Below are 25,968 nucleotides of genomic sequence, written 5' to 3'. Positions count from 1 at the left end.
TATGTGATCTGCAGATAAACTGCACCTTATTTTTTCACTCTTTCCTCTCTTGCATTAAGATTCAAAGATGTCTCACTGTCTGTGAGTTCAAGAAGAATATTAAACCCTGTATATCTCTCAGTCATTCCATAGCTGGTAACACTGCTAAAATTCCATTTTATCTCACAGCAGGGTCCAGTAGAGAGCATATCAGTAATGAAAAACAGTAATTCAAAGCTGTGTTTTGTTGGAGCATTCTGAAGGCTTACAGATCTGTCTAAAGCAACAGGGGATTTCTCAGGCTGTCTGGAGAACCTGAATAGGTTATAGCTCCAGAAATAACATAATTCTGCTCATATTGGAGTGTAAAGGCTGACACTAGGCAGAAATGGCTAATGGATCTGCGCCCCCCCCCCCCATTTAGGCTTGTTTTTCTTCACAGTGAATAATAGTAATATAATAGTATAATAATACTATTATAATAGTATTGGTCACTGAAGAAGAAAATTTATATGTAACAGCTTTAGTGTTCATTTAGAATTCTTCATGTATAAGGGGAGTTTTGGAATTTATAATTATCTTATAATTATAAGATAACTAATTCAGAACAAAGATTGGATAGTTAGTTGTCTTTGTAAGGAAAGTTGTAAATTCTTGAGTTCTCATGTTAGATGGGAAAGTAAGAAACGATGTTGACAAGATTCGTATATTGCACCATTTGGATGCAGACAGTTTATCTTTTATTCATTAATTCACTATTTATTAAATGTCTACCATTTACTAGGCTATGTAGTTTGTACTAACAATGGACTCTACCCTTATGGATCCATCCCATGCTCGAGCAGGGGAAGTAGTGTTCTTACAGAAATAGTTGTAGTACCGTGTGGTAAGTGCTGTTAGAGGGGAGTGTAGTGGGTACCCAGAGGGGAGGTTCTCTAATGGGCGGAAAAGGCTTAATCAGGGAGGTGACACTTGAGCAGAGTCTTGAAGGAAGAACAGGAGATTGTGCCAGGCTCGCACGGGGAAGGGGAGCATTCTGGGCAGAGGAAATGGTACTTGCAAGGAATGGAGGCTTTCTAGTCTGCTGTGTTCATGGGAGAGGGAGCAGTTTGTTAAGACTGGAGCCTAGAAATTGGGTAGGATAGGGAAGAGGTAGGAGTTAAGAGTGGAAAGGGAGGGTGTCCCGTTAGCTCAGCTGGTTAGAGCGCGGTGCTCTTAACATCAAGGTTGCCGGTTCGATACCCACATAGGCTAGTGAGCTGTGCCCTCCACAACTAGATTGAAACAACTACTTGACTTGGAGCTAATGGGTCCTGGAAAAACATAGTTAAAATAAATAAAAAGTTTAAAAAAAAAAAAAAGAGTGGAAAGGGAACGGTATCCACCTGGTTGTGAATGGTCTTGTGAATGGTTGTGAAAGGTCTCGTGTGAGTTAAGGATTTTGAATGTATCCTATAGACACTCTGGAACTAGTGAAGGTTTTAAGTAGAGACTAATGTGATTAACTTAGCATTGCAGAAAAATAATCCTGAAGGCGGGTTGGAGGTGGGATTGAGAATTAAGGCATGGGGTGCCAGAGGCAGCTACTAGTTAGAGACCATGATACAGCCTGTTGAAAAAAAGACCAGGTTGTGTACTATATTCAGAAAGGGATATGTTCCAGAGATTTTCATAGGTCTTCTCTAAAGTGGGGATAATAATAGTTCCTACCTTCAGTGTTGTTATAAAGGGTAAAAGAGTTAATAAATTTAAGGTGTTTAGAGCAGAGCGTGGCACATAGCTAAGTACTGTACGTTAGCTGTTGTAACACCACCGTTACGATATGAGACGTGAGGGAAAGTGTGGCATCAAGAGGAAGCCGAGGTTCTGGCTTGAACAGGTGGTGTACTGTTAGCCCATCCCTGAAGTTTGAGTGATCCCTGTCTGTCTTTGGGAATGAATGTAGGCTGCTAGCTGGATTGCTAACTAGTGCTTACAAGTAACTTACGGAGGAATAGTTACGCTTTCAAAAAATAGAGTTAACTATTCATTGTGCTCATCAAAGAAAAGTAAGAGGGATGCATCCTAGTGAAGAGAGATGCCCATCACTCCTTTTTAATGGGTAAGGATATTTAGACCATGCATTCTCTTTTCTGGTCAGTGTGAAGTACCCTTTTTCTGGTCGGTTTGAATATTTGTCCTTTGTTTTTAAGAACCTCTCCACTTCCCTCTAATTATGTCTGGACAGAATTTATAAGCGAGAAGAATCAAAACCCTGTTTTCTAAAGCTTACTCAACAAGGTATTTTATTAGTAACATGTAGAGACTTTCGAATCAAAGTCAACTTTTGTGAACATTCTTAAAGAATAATAGAAATGACTCAGCAGAGCCTAATTTAGTTCTTGATGGTGCTTTCAAAGGGAGAGCAAAGATCAGTATATACTCAATATATACCGATAACAAAAGATGAATACAAGTCATGTGTATACAGTTTTCTGGCACCCCCAGTATATTTTATTTAATCCTCAGAATAACCGTGAGAAGGAAATGTCTGTTTTAAAGATGATGAAATCGAGTTTCCGAGCAGTTGAGTAGCTCACTTTGGGAGACACTGCTGATAGGTGGCAGAATTATAATAGAATTTGAACCTAGGCCCAGCTGGTTGCAAAGCCAAATGCTCTTTTCACTGGTGTGCCTTATTTGAATAGCTTTCCTACATGAATGAGGTTTATGCATCCTTCCTCCTTGTCTTTGTGTAGACTATCAGGAAGTGAACTGCTGAATCCCTCACAAATTCCTGTTTTGTACTTATTTATGGGTACTGTGGGAGCGTGTAAAAAATGTATAGGACCTTTGACTTAGGGGTAAACTAGACCATCTCCATTGTCTTCCAAAGGAGGAAACTGAGATCGAGAGAAGTGGAATGGCTTGCCTGATCACAGCTGCTTTGTAACAGATCTGGAATTAGATCCCTCGACTCGGTATTCCAGGTTAAAGGCCTCTTATAGCTAAATCACAAACCTTTGTTATGCCTGGTGTTCCTAGAAGATGATATTTGTAAATATAATTTGAGGATTATTTTTTTTATCTTTGGCTGTCATCATGTACTGTCAAAGCAGAGTGCTATAAATTATTTACATTCTGGTGGATCAGATTCATTTGGTCCAGATTCATAGACATTCTTTTCTTAACTCTCATGCAATGAAGCATGCATGACCTTTGGGGTCTGAGATGCAAGAGAGACTTCCCTTCTGCTAGCTGACAGCTCTGACAGACGCACCTGCGTTCTGTCCCATCTGTGTGGAACGGATGGTTGAGTTCTAACTGGGGTGTTGAGAAGCAGAGAGAATGCTCCATGATGGGCTAATCCATACTTCTCTACTGGCCTTTTCCTACGCTTGACGTTTTTAGATTTCACTGTACCTCGTTAATTGTTCACACTGGTAGCACTGCTAGCAGTTCTGGGCCAGTGGAGCCTGAGTGCTGGATTAAAAGTAAAATCAGTGAAGGGCAGTTGATGATGTGATTGCTAGTGGTAAATCATGGAGCAGCAGTTTGAATGAGAGGTTTAAGGTCTTGTACCTGGGACGGCTGAGTTAGGACATGACTTTGAACTCTGAACAGGGTGTAGGCTTGCACATCAGTTTTCTGTGGAGGTAGCTTTGCATGCATTTTTTTCCTTGGATGAGACCTTATTTAACAGTCAAAGAAACTGAGACTTATAGATGTGACTTAGCCATAAAGAAACTTTTTTTTTCATCTAGACACAACTGTTACTTCACCATTTGCTTCTCCTTGCTGGCTGGAAGGTCACCACCGTTAGAATTTCCAGGCGTCAGCCTGGTTGGCCAACTTAATGGAGTAAAATAGTTCTAGCTCCAAGTAATGGTGAACTTGGAGCAGGGCCCAGTGTAATTAAACCCCAGGGTAAATTTGATGTTGGTCTTTATTCATTTCAATGAAGAGGCTTGTGGGTGGGAATGTGATAGATTCCGAGCAAAGAAACATAGTGGCTCCATTGCCTCGAATATTGAGTCTACATTAAATTGAAGTAATTCACTAAGAGAAAAGTTTTTCTTAGAAGATGTCATTGACAGGCAGGGTAAAATTTAGGGTATTTCTACATTTATTAAAAGATTGTCCTGTTAGGTTACATATAAATTGTATGATCTCTAATACATACAGTTAAAGACTGTTCGAACGCTTATGGCTCAGAATTCCCCAAAAGACTGCAGATTATATAGCCTTTAGGTAACTCATCTGTTCCTTTTTCTGCTCTTGTGCGTTCTCTATGTTTTGTTTCCCAGTAGTTAGTGTTTCCTTGGCAAGTGGACTCAAGTTGACTGAAGTGGTAGGCTCCCAAAGGGTAAGGTAAGGAAAGAAAAGTTCAAGAGCTTCCTCTTTTTAGATAGTAAGATAATAAATTTGTGTAGTTTTAAACCACTGAGTTTGTGGAAATTTGTTACAGTAGCAATAGTATCCTCTTCATTATAATCCTAATAATTATAAACTCATAGAAAAGTTAAGACTACAGATAGTACCCTTTACTCATATTCACCTAGTGTTAATATTTTCCTGTATTTGTTTTATTCTCTCTTTTTTGCTTTCTTCCTGAACTACTATAGAGTGCGTTGTGTATGTCATGGCCCTTTACCTCCAAATACTTCAATATGTATTTCCTATAAAATCCGAATTTTTTAAAACATAGTAACATGAAATTTTCAACTTCAGTAGGTTTAACATCAATACTTTTGTCTGTGTTTTACCATCCCCATTCTAATTTTGTCCATTACAGCATTTTGTCCCCTCTAGCATAGGATCTAGTCGACTATCAGATGTTGTGTTTAGTTGTTAGGTCTCTTTCATCTCCTTGGACCTGGAACATTTCCACAGCCTTTCTTTGTCTTTATTGACATTGACTAAAAAAAAAAGATAGAATGCTTCTTTAATAAATAATAAATTAAAAAAACCAGAATGCTCATTTGGGGTCTGTTTGATGTTTCCTCACGAGTAGACTGAGGTTATGCATTCCTGGCTAGAACATTGCATAAGTGATGATAAGTCTTTCTCAAAATATCTCATCTAGATATGATGCCCTTTATTGGCAATGTTAATTTTTACACCGTCCAGTCAAGGTGTTGATTAATTTCTTCACTGTATAGTTACTGTTATTTTTCCTTACAACCAGTAAGCAATCTGTGGGTAGACATTTTAAGACTGCAAATATTCTAATTCTCAACAAAATTTCCCCTTTGATGTAGTATCCTTTGATGATTCTTGCCTGAACCAATCTTTGCTATGATGGTTGCAAACTTATGATTTTCCAACTTCCGTGTTTTCTCTATATTTGCAGCTGACAGTCAGTATTCTGTAAGAAACAACCTTCTCTTCTCATCTATCATTGATATAGAATCATACATTCCTACTTTTTAATAGTTTACAAATTATTCTTAATTATTTTAGTGCTCAAATTGTCCTTCATTTAACTGGTGGTGGAGGGGCCCTCACTGGTTCCTATGTTAGTGACATACCTTTCTTCCACCCTTCTCCCCAGTTATTTCCATACTTTCTGGCATAATAAGATATTCCAGGCTTATCTTGTACTTCCCTGTTCCAGCCCTGGAATCAGCCGTTCCTCTAAGACCCCTGGTTCCTTTTAGTGGGAAGTGGTATTTGGTGCTAGGTGTGCTCAGGGTATCTGCTTCTAGGCCCTTTTCTGTGGACAGACCCAGAAAATATATGCATGTATATATACATATATATACATGTACCTATGTACGTATTTGTGCATATACAGTCATCCCTGGCTATCCGCAGGACATTTGTTCCTGGACCCCCTACTGATACCAAAATCTGAGGATGCTTAAGTCTCTTATGTAAAATGGCTTAGTATTTGCATATAACCTATGTTTGCGTACAGGCTACAACAGGGTATGTCTGTCTACACGTCACTTCATTTGCATGGATTCAGCCTAGTGCTTTGAGTGTGACAAATTTAGTTTTGCTTTTTGAACCGTCTGAGATATTTTTCCCAAATATTTTCAGTCTGCACTTGGTTGACACCTGCGGATACAGAGGGCTGACTGTATGTATTTTAGAAATTGAGAGTTGACAAAAATAGCTCTGATAGCAGTCCATCCCCACAGGATTCTTTCTTGCCTTCTTTCACTCCATATTTTTATGTCCCTCTTTCCACAGTAAGAATCCTGACTTCCAGCATCAGCACTTACTCATTCACTCAATCCTATAATACGTCTAAAATCATTTTGATTTGTTTTGCCCAGACAGCTATAAAAAATAAACCTAATAAAAAGAATTCAGGATTTGTTTGCAGTCCCTACTCCAAAAAAATAAAAAAATAAAAAATAAATAAAACTAAGATATAAAGTTAAATATTGTGTTTATAAATTATTTGGATTAGTATTTCCTTTTTAAACTCCCTCTAAGTCTGGTTTTTGTTATTCATTTTAAATGCAGTTAGGTTTATTTTTAGTTTGCTTTCAACATTTAGCTTTTTCCACCATCCCATCCTGTCGATTTAATTTTATTTTGAATATGTGGAGCATCAACATGTTTCCAAAGTCAAAGCTATACAAAAGGGTATATTCAGAAGTGTCACACATTCTTGAGTCCCACTCTGTCCCTTCATTGCTCTTTGGTTTATTTGTCTTATGTTTGTTTCTTTTTGTAGAACAAGTACATAGGTATATATATGTTTTCTTATTTTCACTTCTTTCTTACACAAATGGTAGCAAACTATCTGCTCTTCTGCACTGTGCTTTTTTCATTTACCATTATGTCCTGAAAATGACTCTGTATCAGTTTACACATGTGTTTATACGTGGTTTTCAACCAGTCTTCTATACTTGGACATTTAGATATTTTCCAGTAATGCGCCTGTATTTTATATTGTTGAAAATATGTGTGTCTTCAAGATAAATTCCCAGAAGTAGGATTCCTCGTTGCATTAGACTGCTTGGGCTGCTATAACAGAATACTACAGACTGAGTTGCTTATACAACAGAGATTTATTTTTTCACAGTTCTGGAGGCTGGAAGTCTAAGATCATGGTGCTGGCAGAGTTAGTTTCTTTTGAAACCTTTCTTCCTTGCTTCCAAACTACTGCCTTCTTGCTGTGTCCTCACGTGGCCTTTTCTCAATGTGCGCGTGCTCCTGGTATCTCTTCCTCTTTTTATAAAGATACTATTGGATTAGGGCCCCACCCTTAATATGATCTCATTTAACCTTAATTGCATTCTTAAAGGTCCCATTTTCAAATATTGTCACATTGGGAGTTAGGGCTTCATCATGATTTTGGGTGGGGGTGGGGGGACAGAATTCAGTCCATAACACTAGGTGAAAGGCTGAATACTTATGTACCTTTTGTTTTGTTAAATATTGCCAGATTTTCCTCCACAGGGCTTGTACCATTGTATATTTCAACTAGCAATGTGTGAAGTACCTGTTTCCCCCCAGCCTCTCCAATGGAGTGTATTGTCTAGCTTTTGAATTTTTGCTCGTTTGATGGGCATTCAGTGCAGTTTTAATTTGCCTTTTTCATGAGTGAAATTGTACATCTTTCCATATGTTTTGGTCATTTTTATATCTTCATTTCTGTGAAATGTCTGTTTATGTCTCTTGCATATTGTTTAATAATAGCATTTTTAGTCATTTTTTCTCTGATTTTTAAAAGTCCTTTATATATTGGAAATATCCCTTTATCTGTGGTATATGTTGCAAGTATTTTCTTTTAGTATATTGTTTGTCTTTTGACTTTGCTTATGTTTTTTCCCATGTAAGTGCTTTCTGTTTATAAGTATTAGTCTTTTTTCTTATTGCATCTGGATTTCTAGTCTTAGTTTAAAAGCCTTTTTCTACATTCAGATTAAGAAGGAATTCATCCATGTTTTCTTCTTTTTGTAGTTTCATTTTTACATTTTTGTCTTTGATTTGGAGTTTATTCTTGTACATGGTGCAAGGAATGGATATAATTTTATTCTTGTTCAAAGTGGTTGTCCAATTGCCCCAACATAATTTCTTAAGAAAAAACAGATTTTCCTTAGTGATTTGAGATACCACCTTTATCATCTACAAAGATTTCTGTGTGTAAACGGTGTTTTTAACGTTATAGCTTGAAACACCTTTGGGAAGTCATCAAATAGGTAAGATCAAATAGGAGACGACCACTCTTAAACTATTCCATGAATAATTGTCGTCAGGTTGAGTTACAGGTAAAAAGTTGCTCCAAGTTTGCTAGGATGCTCTTAAAAGGAAAAGGCATACACACATTTATGTTTAATAGCTTTATTGAGGTATAGTTTGCATACCAAAAAAATGCACCCATCTTAAAGGTACAATTCAATCATTTTTAGTAAATTTACAGAGTTGGGCAACCTTTACCACAGTACAGTTTTAGAACATCTCCATTAATCCAAAAAGATCCCGGGATTCTGCCTGTTTGCAGTCCCACCCCTGACCCCATTAATCTTTCAGTCTCTATACATTTGCCTTCTCTGGCCATTTTGCATAAATGGAATCATATAATATGTTATCTTTTGCATCTGGCTTCTTTTACTTAGCTAATGTTTTGAGATTTATCGATACTGTTGCATGTATTAGTAGTTTATTACTTTGTATTGCCCAATAGTATTTCATTGTATGGCTCTACCATGTCTTGTTTATCTATTTCAAACAATTAATGGACATTTGGATTGTTTTTATTTTTTGGCTCTTACTGCTGTGAAATTCAATTGCAAATCTTTATGTGAAAGAAAGTCTTTATGTGAAAACATAGGTTCACATATGTTTCATTTTTCTTGAGTAGAATCTTAGGAGTGAAATGGCTGGGTAGTATTATAAATTCATGTTTAACTTTTTGAGGAAACTGCCAAACTGTTTTCCAAAGTGGCTAAAGTGTTTTACATTCTTCCCAGCAACGTATGAGCAGTTCAGTTTGTGCATATTCTCACCTACACTTGTTATTCTATCTGTTTTATGACAGTCATCATTCTTGTGAGTGTGAAGTGGTATCTCATTTTGGTTTTGATTTGCATTTCCTTAATGATTAATAATGTTGAGCATCTTTTCACATGTTTGTTAGCCATTAGTATATCTTCGTTGGTGAAATGTCCATTCAAATCCTTTGCTCATTTTAAAATTGGATTGCATATCTCTTTATTATTGAGTTTTAAGAACTTTTTATATATTTATATTTATCAGATGCATGACTTGCTAAATGTTTTTCCTACATGTTTTTCTCTTTGGCTTGTCTTTTCATTTTCTTAATGGAGTCTTTTGAAGTACAGGTTTTTAATTTTGATCAAGTTCAATTCATCCTTTTTTTTAAAATCATGCTTTTGGTATCATATCTTAGAAAGACAAATATTAAAACCACTTTTCTTTTTCACAGAATTATGAGATTTGCTTTATTCTCAGGACTAGTTTAGTGATCAGACTCGTTTATTGTGTGAGCTTGTTGAAATGCATAAGGACTGGCCTCTGGGTGATGGTCACATTGCTCCATCCTCAGCTGGGCAGCTGGTACTAGAGAGGTGAAGTAACAGCGATCAGAACGCAGGCGTGGGGGCCTGGCTGCCTGGGTTTGAATTTTGGCTTCATCCCTTCCTAGCCGTGTTACTTTGGGAAAGTGGCATTATTTCTGTGTGCCTCAGTTTCATCATCTGTAAAATGTGGATACCACTACTTCCCTCTAGGGCGTTTGCCTATATAAGTACATAGGAAATGCCTGGAACAGAGTAAAGGCTGGAAACATATTAGCTCTTATTACTGAGGGAGCAGTTCTCAATCATAGCTTGAGATGGAATTGTACATATTAGAATCTTTGGGAGGGGAACTTTTTAACACTTTCCATGCCTTCCTAAACTGACAGATTCTACTGCAGGTTGGAGCAGCTAGGGTGATAAGCGTTGCACTTAGCCTTCCTTGACACATTTAAAGCTGATTGTTCCTTAAAATCGCTTTCATTAAATGAGGCAGTTTGGGTTGATGTATAGAACACAAAACTTTTCATCAGGTGTAAAAATAGCTCAACCTCCATTAACAGAAAAATGAGTAATCGATTAACTCCTTTTTCCAAGACAAAAATTAGGCGGTCTTAGGCAAAACAAGAATAGGATGTAAACTATCTGCATTTGATAAGTACATGTCTCTGCCTTGGGAGTGGTTTATTAGTCCAGAGATCAGATTATGGAATAAGAAATTAGAATTCAAAATAGAATTCCTGTTTTGCTCCTGTTAGATAAGATTCTCAACTTTTTTTCTTGTTTTCATTTGCAGAATGAGTATAATGAAATTTGAGACCTATTTACCTTCAAAAGGGATTCACAATCTGATATGGGACTAGTGTCAGAATATATACGAAATTCTTACAGCTCAATAAAAAGGCAGAAAATAGGCAAAAGATTTGAACATATATTTCATCAAAGGAGATGTACAAATGTCCAACAAGGACATAAAAACATATTCAACATCATAGGTCAACAGGGAAATGCAATTCAAAACCTCTGTGAGACACCACTTTGCACCCACGAGCATGGCTATAATTAAAAAAAGGAAAGTAATAAGTGTTGGCAAAGACGTAGAGAAATAGGAACCCTTGTACATTGCTGCTGGGAATGTAAAATGGTTCATTCAGCTGCTGTGGAAAACAATTTAGTGGTTGCTCAAAAAGTTAAACATAGAATTACTACATGAGTCACCAATTCCACACTTAGGTATATGCCCAAAGGAATTGAAAACATATGTCAAAACAGAAACTTGTACATGAATGTTTATTGCAGCATTATATTTAAGAGCCAAAAGGTGGAAAGAACCCAAATGCCCCTCAAGAGATGAATGGATAAACAAATTGTGTTGTATACATATGATGGAATATGCATATTATTCAGCCATAAACAGGAGTGGAGTACCAATACATACATGCTACAACTTGGGTGAACTTTGAAAACATGCTAAGTGAAAGAAGCCAGACAGAAAAGGTCATATATAGTATGATCCCTTTGATATGCTATATCCAAATAGGAAAATCCAAAGAAACAGAAAGCAAGTTAGAGGTTATCAGGGGATAGGGGATAGGGAATCGGGGGTGATTATTTAATAGTTTTGGAGTGTTTTTATGAGGCGATGAAAAAGTTTTGAAAATAAAGAGAGCTGGTGGTTATACAGTGCTTAAATACCATTAAATTGTGCACTTTAAAAAGGTTAATTGTATGTGAAATGAGTTTCATTTCAATTTAAAAAGGAAGGGGATATGAGTATATTTATGAGTATATTTACCTTTTTTGCTCCTCAGAGACAAAAGTTTTCAAATGCAAGGAACAATGATGCCAGAAAAGGATGATCATATTTAATGTGGCAATTCAATGTGTGGATAGCTCTCCAAATGCATTTTTCACTCATCTCTTTGCTTGGGAGAATTTGTTCTTTACATAGAGTATTTTACCTAAAAATACTGCAAAGATAGAAACCATGTTGTTTACATTATAAAGAATATATTATTTTGGGGGGAAGCCCAGAAGAGGCACAATTGCTCTGGAACTAACAAAGCTGATAAAGGGCAAAAGATATTTTTAGAACCTACATTTAGATGGCATTCTGTTTTTCCCAGACTTGCCATTCTATTAGGCTACCAGTTCCTTTTCTTAAAATAATTTTTTATTGAGAAATTTACATAAAAAAGTAACCATTTTAAAGTGAGTGATTCAGTAGCATTTAGTGCATTTACAATGTTGCAACTCCCAGCTCTATACCATTTCAAAGTATTTTCATCACCCCAAAAGGAAATCCTGTACCCATTAAGCACATCCTTGCCAGCACGTGTTATTTTCCAAATTTTTTATTATAGCCAGCCTAATGAGTGTGAAATGGTACCTCATGGTTTTGATTTGCATTCCTCTAACTGACTACTGAAGTAAAACATTTCTTCATGTACTTGTTGGCTATTAGTATATCTTTGGAGAAATGTCTACTCAAGTCCATTATCTATTTTTTAAATTGGGTTCTTTGTCTTTTAGTTGTTGAGTTGTAAATGTTCTTTATATATCATAGATACTAGACTGTTATCAGATACGTGATTTACAGATATTCTCCTATTCTATAGGTTATCTTTTTGCTTTCTTTATTGGGGAATATTAGGGAACAGTGTGTTTTTTCAGGACCCATCAGCTTCAAGTCAAGTCGTTGTCCTTCAGTCTAATTGTGGAGGGTACAGCTCAGCTCCAAGTCCATTCGCCGTTTTCAATCTTAGTTTCAGGGGTTGCAGCCCACCATCCCATGCGGGAATTGAACTGACAACCTTGTTGTTAAGAGCTCGCGCTCTAACCAACTGAGCCATCCAGCCGCCCTCTTTTTACTTTCTTGATAGTGTCCTGTGATACACAGAAGTTTTTAATTTTGATGAAGCTTAATTTGTTTTTTTTCTTTTGTTGAACTTACTATTGGTATCATATCTAAGAATTCATTGCCAAGCCTAAGGTCATGAAGATTTACCCCTATTTTCCTTCTAAGAGTTTTATGGTTTTAGCTTTTATGTTTAGGTCATTGATTCATTTTGATATAATTTCTGTATATAGTATGAGGATCTAGCTTCACTTTTTTGCATATGGATATTCAATTGTCTCAGCATCATTTGTTGAAGCGACTCTTTTTCTTCATTAAATTTTCTTGGCACCCTGGTTGAAAGTCAATTGGTCATAAATGTGTGGGCTTATTTCTGGACTCTCAATTCTATTCCTACCATTCACTTTTATATGGCCTGAGTTTCTTTTTTTTCTCCCATTGATAACAGGATCATGGAGTTGATAACACTATTTTCCAGAATCCCAAAAAACTTCACCTGACAATTGGGATGTTGGTGCTTTTGAGTGAGCAAGAGATTCAGCAGACATGTGAGATGTTGCAGCAGTGTAAAGAGGAATTCATTGAGTGAGTAATCCAGAATGGGGAAGGGTGAACACTCATACGGGCTTCTTTTTGGTACATCAGACTTGTTTTGGACTAGGAAGCTGGGTGACATGGGAACAGGTTTTGTTGACTCACCCATTTGTAGCACTTAACATTGGATCATTGTCTGAAAGGTTTAAAATGGATTTAAAGCATATATTTACAAATTTTTATGGAAAGCTTCTACCTTAAATTATACTAGTTCAGTAGGCAAATTCCGTTCTTTAACAGGACATCACATTATTTTCTCCAAAAGAAAATTCTCTTCATTATCTGTGGAAGAATATAGGCTACTGTATTGGTTTTTCTGTGCTGCTGTAACACATCACTACAAACTTGGTGGCTTAAAACAATACAAATTTATTATCATAGTTCTGTGGGACAGAATTCTAATATGGGTTTTACTGGGCTAAAATTAAGGTATTGGCAGAGTTGTGTTCCTTTCTGGAAGCTCTAGGGAGGAATCTATTTCCTTGCCTTTAAAGTCCAGCTTCTAGAGGCCACTCACTGTTAGAGGCTAGTGGTCCCTTTCCTCCATCTTCAGCACTAGGCTAGCAATGTCACATCTCTCTGACCCTTCTTCTGTTGTCATGTTTCTCTCTGCCCACAGTGGGAAAGGTTCTCTGTTTTTAAGGACTCCTGTGATTTGATGGAGTCCAACCAGGTAATCAAGGATAATCTCCTCATCTCACACTCCTTAAATTTAATTGTATCTGCAAAAGTCTGCCATGTGAGGTAGCATATTTACAAATTCCAGAGAGTAGGATGTGGGCATCTTTGGAGAGCCATTGTTTTGCCTACCACAGTAACTCAAACATTATAACATGATCGCCTGGGAAAGTCTTCATTGTATTTCAGAAATTCAGGCTTTAATTTTCTTTTTTTAATACAGGAAATTTTGTGTGAGTCATTGTGAGGGTACCAAAAACTATCCAAGCAATCTGTTTTGGCTCAGGGAAAACATTGCTGTCCTGGGGGCAAAGTTTTTATTATTTTTACTGTAAAATTTAAATTTCCACATACATCTGACCTAATAGCTATATTTCAAAGAATCATTTCTTCCCCCCTTTCCTTTTATTCCTTTTATTTAGGATTCATGAAGAACAAGAGAAATTTGAAAATTGACTCATTTGAATGGTTTTTTAAAAAATTAAATTTTAATATTCATGTCCTATACTGTTGTAACATGGCCTTGTAGAAATGGGTTACTGGGTTCATTGGTAAAAAACACGGTAAAAGGATTAAATTTTTTTTCTCTAGTTATGTTGTATATGAAACTGTGTCATACACGACTTATTTGTGGGCCAGTTCTCCTTTTCCATTAATTGTTTTAAACATATTTTTCTTGAGCAAAATCATAAGCTGATTGGGTTTGCAGTCTGCCTATTCTTTCTGAATTTCAAACAACAAAGAATACTTCTTTGTGTTGTTGGTTCAGTTATGGATGCAGCTGTTTTCTCTCGATCTTACCTGACATTCAAAATAATTTGGTGTTTGTAATTAGATATTTACAATTTTCCTTGCATAAAAGAAAACCTGATGCTTTACCTTACAAAGCAGAGCAATTTTACCTGGTTTAAGAATCAGTACTTCAATTTAGTACCAGATCACTTTTTGCTAAATGAAACTGAAAGCAGCTGCGTTTCCTTGGCTACCATTGGGATAATCCTAAGAATGATTCAAAGGTAGATAAAATATTTGTTTAGAGAAGTATTTTATTTTTATTTTTCTTACTTGATGAAAATTAGGTCACAGGTTTTTAATCACTGAAGGTTTACCTTGAGCTATGTGAGGATTTAGCTAAGTTCCTCTCTTTTATGTCTCTTGGTGCCTTTTGTGACTAAATGCCGAATCGGAGCCCTTTCAGCATCCTGGTTGATGTGCTTTGGCAGTGAAGAGCAGCCTTAATAGTTCCTAAGAATTTTTGACATGACAGGATGAAAACAGTAATTGTAGTTTTTCAAATTCAGCAAAGCTTTTGAAATAGGACAAAGTTACCCTGCCAAAAATCTGCAGTGCAGGCAAAAATTTTTTTGAATATGCTCTTTTCAAAAAGCTGGGAAGATTTGAAACCAGCAAGTAAAATAAGCCTCCCTAACCCTCTTCTTCCACCTTCCTCTCTGCTACACACACTTGTTTAAAAAATATATAATAGACAAAATTAATTTATTTCTGAGAAGGAGGATGAAAATCAGAATTGGCAGTTTGGATTGGTTAAGCAGTGCCTTGTTTCCCAAAAAGGAAGCAATGTCTCCTTAAAAAAAAAAGACTTATATTACAGCTCTGGTGAATAAAATGTATCTAACTTATTTCTTTATTTTTGCTCTTTGATCTTGATATACTTCAGTAAACAATGGTGTCTCTAACCTGAACCTTTTTTGATGTAACGATCCCAAATTAAAACTTAAAAAATGAAAACATTGAAAATGAATAGACTAGTATATAATGTGCTATAGTTTAATTTGATGGCTTTTTAAATTAAAATATTAAATGTGGCTATCTTGGAATATAATTAAAACTGTGGTGCTATATAGATATTTTAAAGAAATGGGTAGTTGAATATGTGTTTTAAATTTGGGGGTGTTTTTTGAGTTTAAGGATGTTTATTACCTGACGAGAAATAGCACTTTGATTTCAGTTCTTAGTCCAAAGGCTCATGTAGCTGTCTGGATTGTGAATGAATTATTCACAGTGTTTAGTAAACGCTGAAGCTCTGACTGTGTCCCTGGTGACTTTTCTTTGTAAGATGTAGAACACAAACAGTGCAGTGGCTCTGAGTGTATAGCCTGACAAGTATGCAGCACTTCCATAGCTCTAGTATCACTCTACTTGTACCTAAGTGTTCCCAGTAAGCCTGAGGGAAAAGCAAATAAGAAGTTAAAAAGGGACAAGAAGGAGGGTCGAAGAAGAGGAAAAATACCCATGGACAAATGTTAGTTCCTCATTATTGCCTCAGATGTCACTCAGTTGTAAAATATATCACTGGCATCCCAGGTGGAATAGTTTAGTCACCAAGACAAAAAGCATTTATCCAGCAAACCAGTACATTGGGTTTCTCTTTTGCTCTTTAATCTCCCTCTTGATAAATCCTAATAATAGGTTGAAAGAATTTCTGTTTCTGCTCATAAGGAAGGCTGTGGATCCCATTTCATTTTTTTGTTCTTGGTAACCTAGCTAATTTCAGGGATTTGAGGTATTTTATAGTGAGGACGTATATACAAAAGAAGTGTTAAAGTCAGAGAGCTCAGAAATCATAAAGATGTAATGGGGAGAAAATTCTACCTGAAAACCAAGGCAATATTGTACTTGAACATTAAAATTTAGTGCTGTTTTCGATCACCAGTATACCTGAACTAAATGCAAAGAAGAAACACAGCTATTATTATAGTTCTGATCTGATAAAAAGGAACATAGCAATTTTTTAGATGAGAAGTTTTTTCTGGTTCTCAATCCAAGAAAAACTTGTCATGTAAATCTTAACATAAATAACCCAGAATGATGACAAGCAGTGTCTTCGCCAGGTGTTTTGCAGAAGATACAAAAACATTGTTCACGTGGCTCTTTCTTGTATTGACCTCTAGAAATTGAGGATATAACATTAAATCTTAACTCAGTAAAAACATTTTAGTGGGACACTAAACTAATACTGTAGTGCTTTCTGGTGAACTATATGCAGGGTTAGAAATGAAAAATGTAGAGGAAAGTACGGTTAGTATTAAATTGTTTTTTGTTTTTTTTTCAAATAAGTTTTGTTGATGGCACTTTGATAGGATTGAATGGCAGTCTTTCATATTGAATTCTTTGGCTATTACGTACTTGGAATGGAGATACACTGTATTGTTGATTGAAGCTACAGGTCTCAGACAATAGTTCAGAGCTTGGCTTGTGTTTTTAGAATATCCCACTTATTAGAGGTGGTTACAGGGATACTTATGATCAAGGTTATACTTTTTCTCTATCAGATATCTATCTAAAATAGTTCAGTTATTTAGTTTCTTACTGAGAAAAATTCTGGTCTTGTGTAATAGCACAGCCTTGAAGTTTTAAGAGAATGCTTTCCATTAGGGTTCCTAGGCTACAGAGAGTCTTTTATGGCCTTAGTTCAATATTAAGAGAACTTTTTTGTTTTGCTTTTTTGGAATTGTCTTTTGGTGGATCCTAGCATTCTTTTGTCTTTGAGCCAGTACCACATTTTACTCAGTAAGGATACAGGCGTGTGTCCAGATTCTTCTCAGAATTGTCCAGAACAGTTTCTCCCTTTATAGTAGAACATCCAATCAATGTTTACCAGAGGTTTATGAAGTACCCATTTTATATAAGGCACTGTGCCGAGTGCTGGGGATACAGGAGTGGACAAGATGGATATAAGGTCACCCCCTCACGGGGCTTGGAGAAGGCTCTGTGTGGTGACCTATTATTAGCTGGCTTTCAGCCTGGCACAACAAACCCTTTTCTGGTTGAAGTACAAGTCTATTTAAGGTGTCTGGGAAGGAAGCAGGATAGTGGGTTTTACTTAACATAAAAATAATACATGTTAGTTTTAGAAAAGCCAAAAATTGCAGCTAAAACAAAAATATCACTTGTAATCTTACCACCTAAATTACCGTTAATACTTTGGAGTGTATACTGCCACATTTTTCATATGAATATGTAATTTTTGAGGTATAATTTAAAATGCACAGATGTTAAGTGTAGTTGATGAGTTTTAACAGATGTATACACACATGTCACTGCACCCAAATCAGGACGTGAAACTTGCCATCACCTTGTAAAGTTTCTTCACGACTTTGCCATGGAATTCACTTACCTGGCAAGTATCTACTGTTCTCATTCTTATTATCACAGATTAATTTTGCTTGTTATTTAATGTCATGTGTATTGAAACATTCAGTATATACACTTTTATTTGGCTTCTTTCGCATATATATTTTTTAATTTTAGCTTTTTAATGGATAACACATTTACAAGGTTCAAAATTTTAAAAGTCCAAAAAGATATGCAATGAAGTTTCCTTCCCACTGCTATCCCACCAAGCACTCTGCTTTCCTTTCTAAATGTAACAGATGTTAGAAGTGTTTTTGTATCCTTCAGAGATTTTATGTACGTTCAAGCAAATACCCAGTGTGCCAAAAAAATGTGTACACATGACTTGTATTCATCTTTTGTTATCAGTATATATTATTACAATTTTAATACAGTTTGTCCTTTCTTAAAATGTGTATACACTTTTTTGGCACCCTTGTAGGTATGTGTGTGTGTATGTGTGTGTGTATACATATACATATATATACACACACACACATACATATATACATATATATATGTATTTTATATATATTGTGTATTTTTTCTTATCCCCATCTTTTGCATAAATAATAGTATAGCATGCACATTGTTGTATACCTGTTTTTTAAACCTAAAAAGATAATCATTGCATATCAGTACCTGGAAAGCTTCCTTAGCCTTGAGTGGCATATTTATTGCTCATAGTATGTTGATTATTCCATCAGTCCTATGTTATTGGACATTTAGTCTGTTGTTAATCTTTTGCTACTGCAAATGATTCCTCAGTCAAAACTGTATCGCATCATATCAGGAGGCACATGCTATTTGGCTGTTTCCTTTTCGTGTGCATGATAAGCTTGACCAGTGGGATTAGCAGTGGTTAGCCTGATCCATTGTTTATAGAGCGCTCCTTTCTAGGGATCTCTTTGTATTTTCTCCAGTCTTTTCCCTTAGTTTTAGCAGCCATTGGTGATCTTGCCTAGATCTATTTTTCATCAGGGGTTGCAAAATGGTGATATTCTAATTCTTTCATTAATTCTGCAGTTAGCAGTTGGAATTCTTCTGTAAAGAACTTTCCTTTATCAGCTATCGTCAGATATATAGCTGAATTCATAATTATTTCTTTAGAGTTAGCTCCTAGAAATTTAATTGTCTGGGCAAAGCGTTTCTCTTTTTGAAGGCTTTTAATAAATATTGCCAAATTGCTCTTAAGAATGTAATATCAGCTTACACCTTCACCATTGTAACATGAGTGAAATACTGTTTGCAAGTTGTAGAAATAATGACATAAATCCTCAGAGATGGGCAACACAGTGTCTTTGTCAATCAGAACTGTCATTGCTTGGCTTTCTCTTAGTGCTAGTAAGGCTTTGTGAATACTAGTGTTTCTAGTTTGTGTGCATTAGACATGTATTCATTTTGAAATTAGATAACGTTAGTTAAAAAACCCAACAACTTCATTTTTGTAAAGTTTGACTATGTATAGTAACCATATTTCAAAATATAATAGCCTTCTTAGCTTAAATGATTATAAAATTCTAATGTTTTTTCCTTTGCAGCGACATTACTGGAGGCAAACCCCTGGAAGTAGAGATGAAAGGGATAGAATACATGAACGATGACCCGGGCATGGTGGACGTTCTTTATGCCAAAGTCCATATGAAAGATGGCTCCAACAGGTATGTTTCTGAAATACTTCTTTGTTTCACTCAGGAGGTGCCTAAAAGCATCCCTGGAAATTCAACTAGTTTTGATTCCTTTTCTTTGCGATCTTAGTATTTGTAAAGAGTGTTTCAATTCTTTTTTTTTTTTTTTTTTAAATAGCAAGCTGATACCTTGAAACAGGAGTCTGTTGTAGGAAAAAGTATTAGACTTTTAGTCTGATAATTATTGAGTTTCTTGGATAGTGGATATTGGTAGTGGCAATCTGGTTTTTATAGAGTTCAGTGTATCCTTCATGTTTTCCAGGATAACGGGAGGCAGGGAGGCATTTTAGGATGGTAGTTTCAAAGGTGAATTAATGCAGATCTAGTGAAGACCAGGATAAAGTGGTGATGATAACTACAAATGTCACAAAATTATTAGTATTAAAATAATCTCTATAAAATATTTAGAACAGTGCTTGGCACATGCTGACATCAAAACATATATCAAAAAATGCTTACTATTTTTCAAATTGTTAATTATTACCACACATAGATCCTTTTTGGGGATTCTCAGTCTGCAACCCAGGCTATTTCTGAGGCTAGCCTAGGCAACTAGAACCATTTCCAATGTTAATACCATTTATCAGTCTACTCAAGGCCTTTGGTGTTCAGAGGAACCCAGCTTGAGTTAGAAGTTTGTTTTTGTATGGTCTTTTCATTGGGGCAGGATAGTACAGAGCTCACACTGAACCAGAAATCCTCTAGAGAAAACCTGTGTCTCCAGGCAGGCCCCCAAATTGATTTGCTTTCCTAGAGGATCCCTTGTAAGGTTTGTCTTATCTCAATTTGAATTGATAATCTCTCTTATCTCCCATTACAGTTCAATTAGAAGTGAAATTTGAGGGGAAAAGAAGAAAAATGGTATAGAATAAGTTTTTTGTATGTTCTGGACCAGATTTTTCTTTTGCTAGATACCTGGCATGTGCCTAAAGGGCATACTGATCCTGCGCTAAAAACTAGGAACACGTTGTTACTTTAATAGGAGATCATATGCTAGGACATCCCAAAACATTTCTACCGGGTTCAAATTTGATACCTGTATGGATCATTGACTTTGTGTTCTAAGTCATAACTATTCAAATACGTTCACCGTGTTGTAAAACTACTATGCATGGGGTAGATTACTTTTGAACTTTGTGAACAGAAATAGTGAGATAGCAGTTCTCAAACCTTTTGGTCTCATAATCTCTTATTTCTTAAAAATCACTGAGTACCCCAAAGAGCTTTTGTTTATATGGGTTATACCTATAAATATTTACTTTATTAGAGATTAAAACTGAGAAAGTTAAGATTTGTTAATTCATTAAAAATAATAGTAATAAAATAATTTTTTAATATGAATAACATATTTTTTCATGAAAAATCACTCTATTTTCCAAACCAAAAAAATTTAATGAGAAGATAGGCATTGTTTTACATTTTGGTAAATTAATAGAAGACAGCTGAGTTTTCATTTCTGCTTCTCTGTTCAATCTATTGCAATATGTTGTTTTGATTGAAGTATATAAGAAAATCTGGCCTCATGTAAAAATGTAGTTGGAAAATTGAGGAGTACTTTAATGGCCTTTTTAGATAATTGTGGATATTTGACACTAAAATAAAACTTGACATCATAAAGGTCTTAAAATGTCAGTTGCAGTGTGAAATCTGAAACTGTATCAATGACTATTTCATACTCTTGTTATATTAAAATCCAGTGGTCTATCCTGTAGTTTGCCTAGATCTTCAACTCATGTTAAAACTTAAAATTTTGTAACATTGGTCTTTTAGAAAATGTTGTTTCACTGAGTTACACAGATTGTCCAAATGTTGACACATTTTCATTATGTAATATTGAAAATACATGTTAATATCACTAATTTAATCAAAATCTTTAAGTATTGAGGGAGCTGTCAAGCTCATGTTGACAGATAAATGTTTTCTAAAATTCAGATTTTCATTTGAAAACTTAAATTTTATGATTGGCAGAAAATACTGGCCTTTTTTTTCCTTTAAGTTCTTTTTTGTAAAAATGTCTACCAAATAGCCAAGTCTGAATAACCATAATTTGTCTGTCAGTTGTTCTTTCAAGTCAAAACTGTGTTGCATGGACAAGGAAGCTAGTTCAGCTCACAACTCAGACAGCCCCACAAGTACGGACCCTCTAGGCACCTGTCTATTTCAGTATGTAACCTAAGTGCTTTATACATACTGCCAATTGCATCACAGAAGATTAAAAGGACTCAAGCACTGAGATTTAATCAAATTAATTTTAATGCACATGAAGGATAAATGAAACTGGCTTTTTTTATTTTAAAAACGGTGACTGCATAGTGAAGAATGTGCTACTAGTAGTAAGTACAAGTTGATGCTGCTGCCTTTATTCGTGTTAAGGTGCTCGCAGTTGTACCTGCCATTGCCTTTGTACCATCAGTGCAGATGCCATTGCGGTGAGAAAGGTAAATAATATCAGCTAACTAGCATAAAAATGGTTTTGACCTCCTGGACCCTCTAAAAGAGTCTCTAGAAGGTCCATAGACCAGGCTGTGACAAACCTCTGATCTAAGTAGGATTTTATTTCTGATATTTAAGATTGCATTGTTTCCGGGGAATTTGTAACTAATTTTTGTTCAGCTATTATTCTTGACTGGTATGGTACTTAGATTGTATTAGCTCCATTTTATCTTCACGACATCTGTATAAGATAGATACTATTATAACGTCCATTTTATCAGGGAGGTTCAGAGAGCTTAAGTAACGACTAAGGAACACATATTAATAGATAGCTCTGAACCCCTCTGCCATAATAAAGAAGATTTTCAGTGTGCGTATGCTAAGGTGAGTAGGATAGACTGTGTTCCAATTTTTATTCCTAGAGTAAAATGGAAAATTGTGACCCACTTTTTTTTTAAAGTGGTAAAGTTTACATAACATAAAATTCATTCCATTTAAAAATTCCATAACCATTTAAAAGTATATAATTCAGTGTGTCTACATAAGAATGTCCAAACCTGTAGAGAATTTTTATAAGCGTTTATTTGAGCAAAACTGATGACGTACACCAGGGAGCAAGATCGCAAATATTCTGGAGAATAACAGTTTTGCAGCTTCTTTTATGTATTGAGAATTAAGGAGGGAAATAAGGAAGATTACATGGAGGTGGGAGAAAGCAAGTCAGGGATTGGATTATAGGATACTTAACAAGGTTATGTGCTGTCTTCAGGGTTAACACCCGCTTGGAGGGGTGTTACTTCTGGTATTTCAAAGGTGTATTAACCTAGATGCACAAGAACAATGGACAGGGCTTGATTTAAAAGCTTTCATTAAAGACTTTACAGGCATGAGGCCTACCCACCATGACCTGCCCAGTTAGGAATTTAGGATTAGATCACCCTTTGAGGTTGCTTTCCATAGAACTCCTTTCTTTCCCCGTCCATACTAGCAACTATTAGCCTACTGACTGTCTCTATAGATTTGCCAATTCTGGATATTTCCTATGAATGGTACCATAAAATATATGGCCTTTTGTGTCTGGCTTTTTTCACTCCACATAATGTTTTCAAGGTCCATCCATGTTGTAGCATGTATCAGTACTTGGTTCCTTTTTATGGCTGAATAATACTCCATTGTATGGAAATACTAAATTTTGTTTATCCATTCATCAGTTGATGGACATTTGGGTTGTTTCCACCTTTTGGCTGTTGTGAATAGAACTGTTTTCAATTCTTTGGGTTGACTCACTTTTTAAATGTATTGAAGTCATAGTTTTAATTTCCTTGATTAACCTTGTAATTTTATAGGGCATCACAGCGACTCAGCCTGACTTCTGTTAATTTGTTTCCTTATCCTCTGTAATGGTATTTGCTTAATTTTTGCCAGTATTAGTGTAAACCTTTCTGTTTTAAGATTAATATCTGTGATAGTCTTACAGACATGCAGTTAACATAAAGCTATATGAAAAATGTACATGGAATTACAGTGTTTCATGAAATAAAGTAGTGAATATTTCCTAATTTAGGGCTTCAAGTCTGTTTTAACATATATATGGCATAGGCCCCAGTTTTGATTTACCGTATTCTAGTGGCCCCTCAGAGGGAAAAGAGTGGTCACTGAGAAAGAATAATAAAATCATTACCTTGAGTGTTTCCACTGGACATGTTTACCTTTTGCTTTTAGACCCTTAGTTCTGTAGAAGGTCTTCAAGTGTAGAGAACAGTAGGTTTTTGAGATTTGATAACCTAAAAGTAAAAGGGAGAGGTCAGTGTGAGAAGCAATAAGCATTTTTTTGAGATTCAAAAGAATATTTAGGAAGCACTGATTCAGGCAGAAACCCAAATAGTGTTCCTGATTTAGGAAGGCAAGGGAAAGGATGACAATTACACCGGTTACATCAGTAGAAGGAAGGCATTTCTGTAGGTGCAGATAAGCTAACACAGTGATGCTAATTCTAAAGAATGTTTTTAATTTTCAGTCCAGTAGTCATAATATCTGCTTTATTGTTATCTTTGCAAACAGTTGTTTGGGGTACAGCATTCCTTTAGACTCAATCCAAAGGTTATTTTGCACAGTTTTAACATTCCAAAGGTTTGAGGAGTAGGACTCGCAAGGCAGTTCCTCTGGGATGATGACAGCTCCAACTCCATTTTAAAGTGGCTCCATTTATATTATTTTTTACAGATTGGAAGAAAAATAAGAGCTGTAGAAGCTAAGTGTCTTTTGAAGACAGTGCTCAGGCATAATTTGTACCCACATTAATGGAGGGGTAAGGGCTCAGAAGGTTGAAAACACCCTTTATTTTCCCACAGATCCAGCTCTTAAAATTTTGCATACTTCCTGTTGTCAAGGCCTTGTAAGTTGAAAATTCTTGTGAAATGTCCATTGACTCCATTAGTGTGATCAACCAAGAACATTTTTGAGTAATTTCCATCTCTCTTATTATTCTATTTCCTCTTTTTTGTTGCCCATTCCTCCTTCACAAGAGACACGTTTGTGTTATTACTTCAAAAAGATTTGTAATTTCCCCTCCCTAAATCTCCAGCGTCTGAGGGTCTTGTATACCTCTTATTTAATTTCAATATTAAAACTATTTGAATGCCTCCTTTGTGCAAAGTTTTTGCAAGGCTATGTAAATTGATACAGAATTGAGTAAGACATGACCCTGGTTTTAAGGAACAGTCAGTCTTTTGCATTTCTTCGTAAAAAGACATGGCTCAACGCAAGAGACATGGGAGAGAGACCATGGTGTCATAAAAATACAAACAGTCAACTTTCTTTGTGTGATTTCATATATTTTAAATCAGAGAGTCCCTTAAAATGATTGACTGTGAAGTGCCTCATCTTTAAAAGGATGGAGCCACTTAGATCAGATTTTTGTTCTTGAAAGTGCTCGGACAGTGTAGCTACACTTATCGATGCATCCTTGGGTTTGGTAAATTTGGAATGACTGGGTTGGAATTTGTGTTCAATCTTTTATTTACTCATTGTTTAGTAGTTAGCTGTTGCTAAGACCTAAGTGTTGAACATGTGGCTATTCTGTTCTGTCTGTTACTGTCTCAAGACTCCACTTTTGCCCCTCTCAGAATGGCCTTCTCGCATTTTACTGAGCACGGGAAGCCAATTCATCAACTTCCTTACTTTTACCTTCCTTCACAGTCTATCTGTTTTCATCAAACCCACTCCACTCAATTTCACTCTCTCTCTGAAAAACGGCACAGATCATCTCCGATGAGGCTAATCCCTTTATTTATGTTCGTGACCCCATTCCTTCTTATCTCCTCAGAGACCTGGCACCATGAGTTACTTCACTCTACAGGGCATTTACAGTCCCCTTTTCCTTCAGGCGTTTTTCCAATGCCCAGTATGTGAGGTACAGTAGACCCTAGGGCTCTGTCTTAACGAGGAAGCAGATGTCAGTAATTAGGGTCCGCTGGGGTGACGGCTGTGATTGAGGTTCTAGGGGTGCATAGGTGGGCAGCAAAACTATGTCCCTGTGTGGGCAAATTTTGTAAAGGAAGGCTTCAGAGAGGAGGCTTATTGGCTTAAGAAGGAGTTTGCAGGCTGAGGGAGTAGCATTTTAGAAAAATGGAATAAATAGCAAGTGCAGATATAGAAGCACTATTATATACCATGTAAAGGAAGTTGGATTTTCATTTGGTCCTTTGTTTATTCAACAAAAATTTATTGAATACCTGGTGTGTGCCAGTCACTGTGCTAGGCTACGAATATAGGATGGTGAATAGAGCCAGACACAGTCAGTGCCCCCGTGTAGTTTACAGACTAATGGAGAAAACAGACATTAACAAATGACACGTAAGTCCATAATTGGAAAGTATGATAAAGACAAAGCAGAGGGAATATGGTGCTCGAGTAAAGAGAGAAAATATCGTGGCGCTTTAAACTGGGGGTCGGCCTGATCAAGGAAAACCTCTGTAAGGAATTGATATTGAATTGAGATCTAAAGGAGTGGGAGTATACAGGCAAAGGGGGTAGGAAGGTTCCCCTCATCCTTTGTTCCAGGCAAAAGAAAATTCGGCAAAAGCCATGAGGCAAGAAAAAGCCTAGCAAATTCCAGGTATGGATT

At 36.1% G+C, this 25,968-nt stretch overlaps 1 protein-coding gene across 3 annotated transcripts in view; it reads left to right on the top strand.

The window, feature by feature from the left end:
* Nucleotides 1-25,968, top strand: part of ASCC1 (activating signal cointegrator 1 complex subunit 1) — a 91,004-nt gene that overhangs the window by 21,157 nt on the left and 43,879 nt on the right. For all 3 annotated transcript variants that reach the window (XM_088792053.1, XM_088792052.1, XM_088792051.1), the window contains exons 6-7: nucleotides 12,764-12,900; nucleotides 19,263-19,382. In XM_088792053.1, coding sequence (XP_088648179.1) covers nucleotides 12,764-12,900; nucleotides 19,263-19,382 — 257 coding nt within the window. The remainder of the gene's footprint in view (nucleotides 1-12,763; nucleotides 12,901-19,262; nucleotides 19,383-25,968) is intronic.

This window comes from Rhinolophus sinicus, chromosome 15 (assembly GCF_057876585.1).
Source record: "Rhinolophus sinicus isolate RSI-liver-muscle chromosome 15, RSI-T2T, whole genome shotgun sequence".
NCBI classification, from domain to species: domain Eukaryota; kingdom Metazoa; phylum Chordata; class Mammalia; order Chiroptera; family Rhinolophidae; genus Rhinolophus; species Rhinolophus sinicus.
Note: the sequence above shows the minus strand (reverse complement) of the source record. Positions and strands in the feature narration are given on the sequence as shown.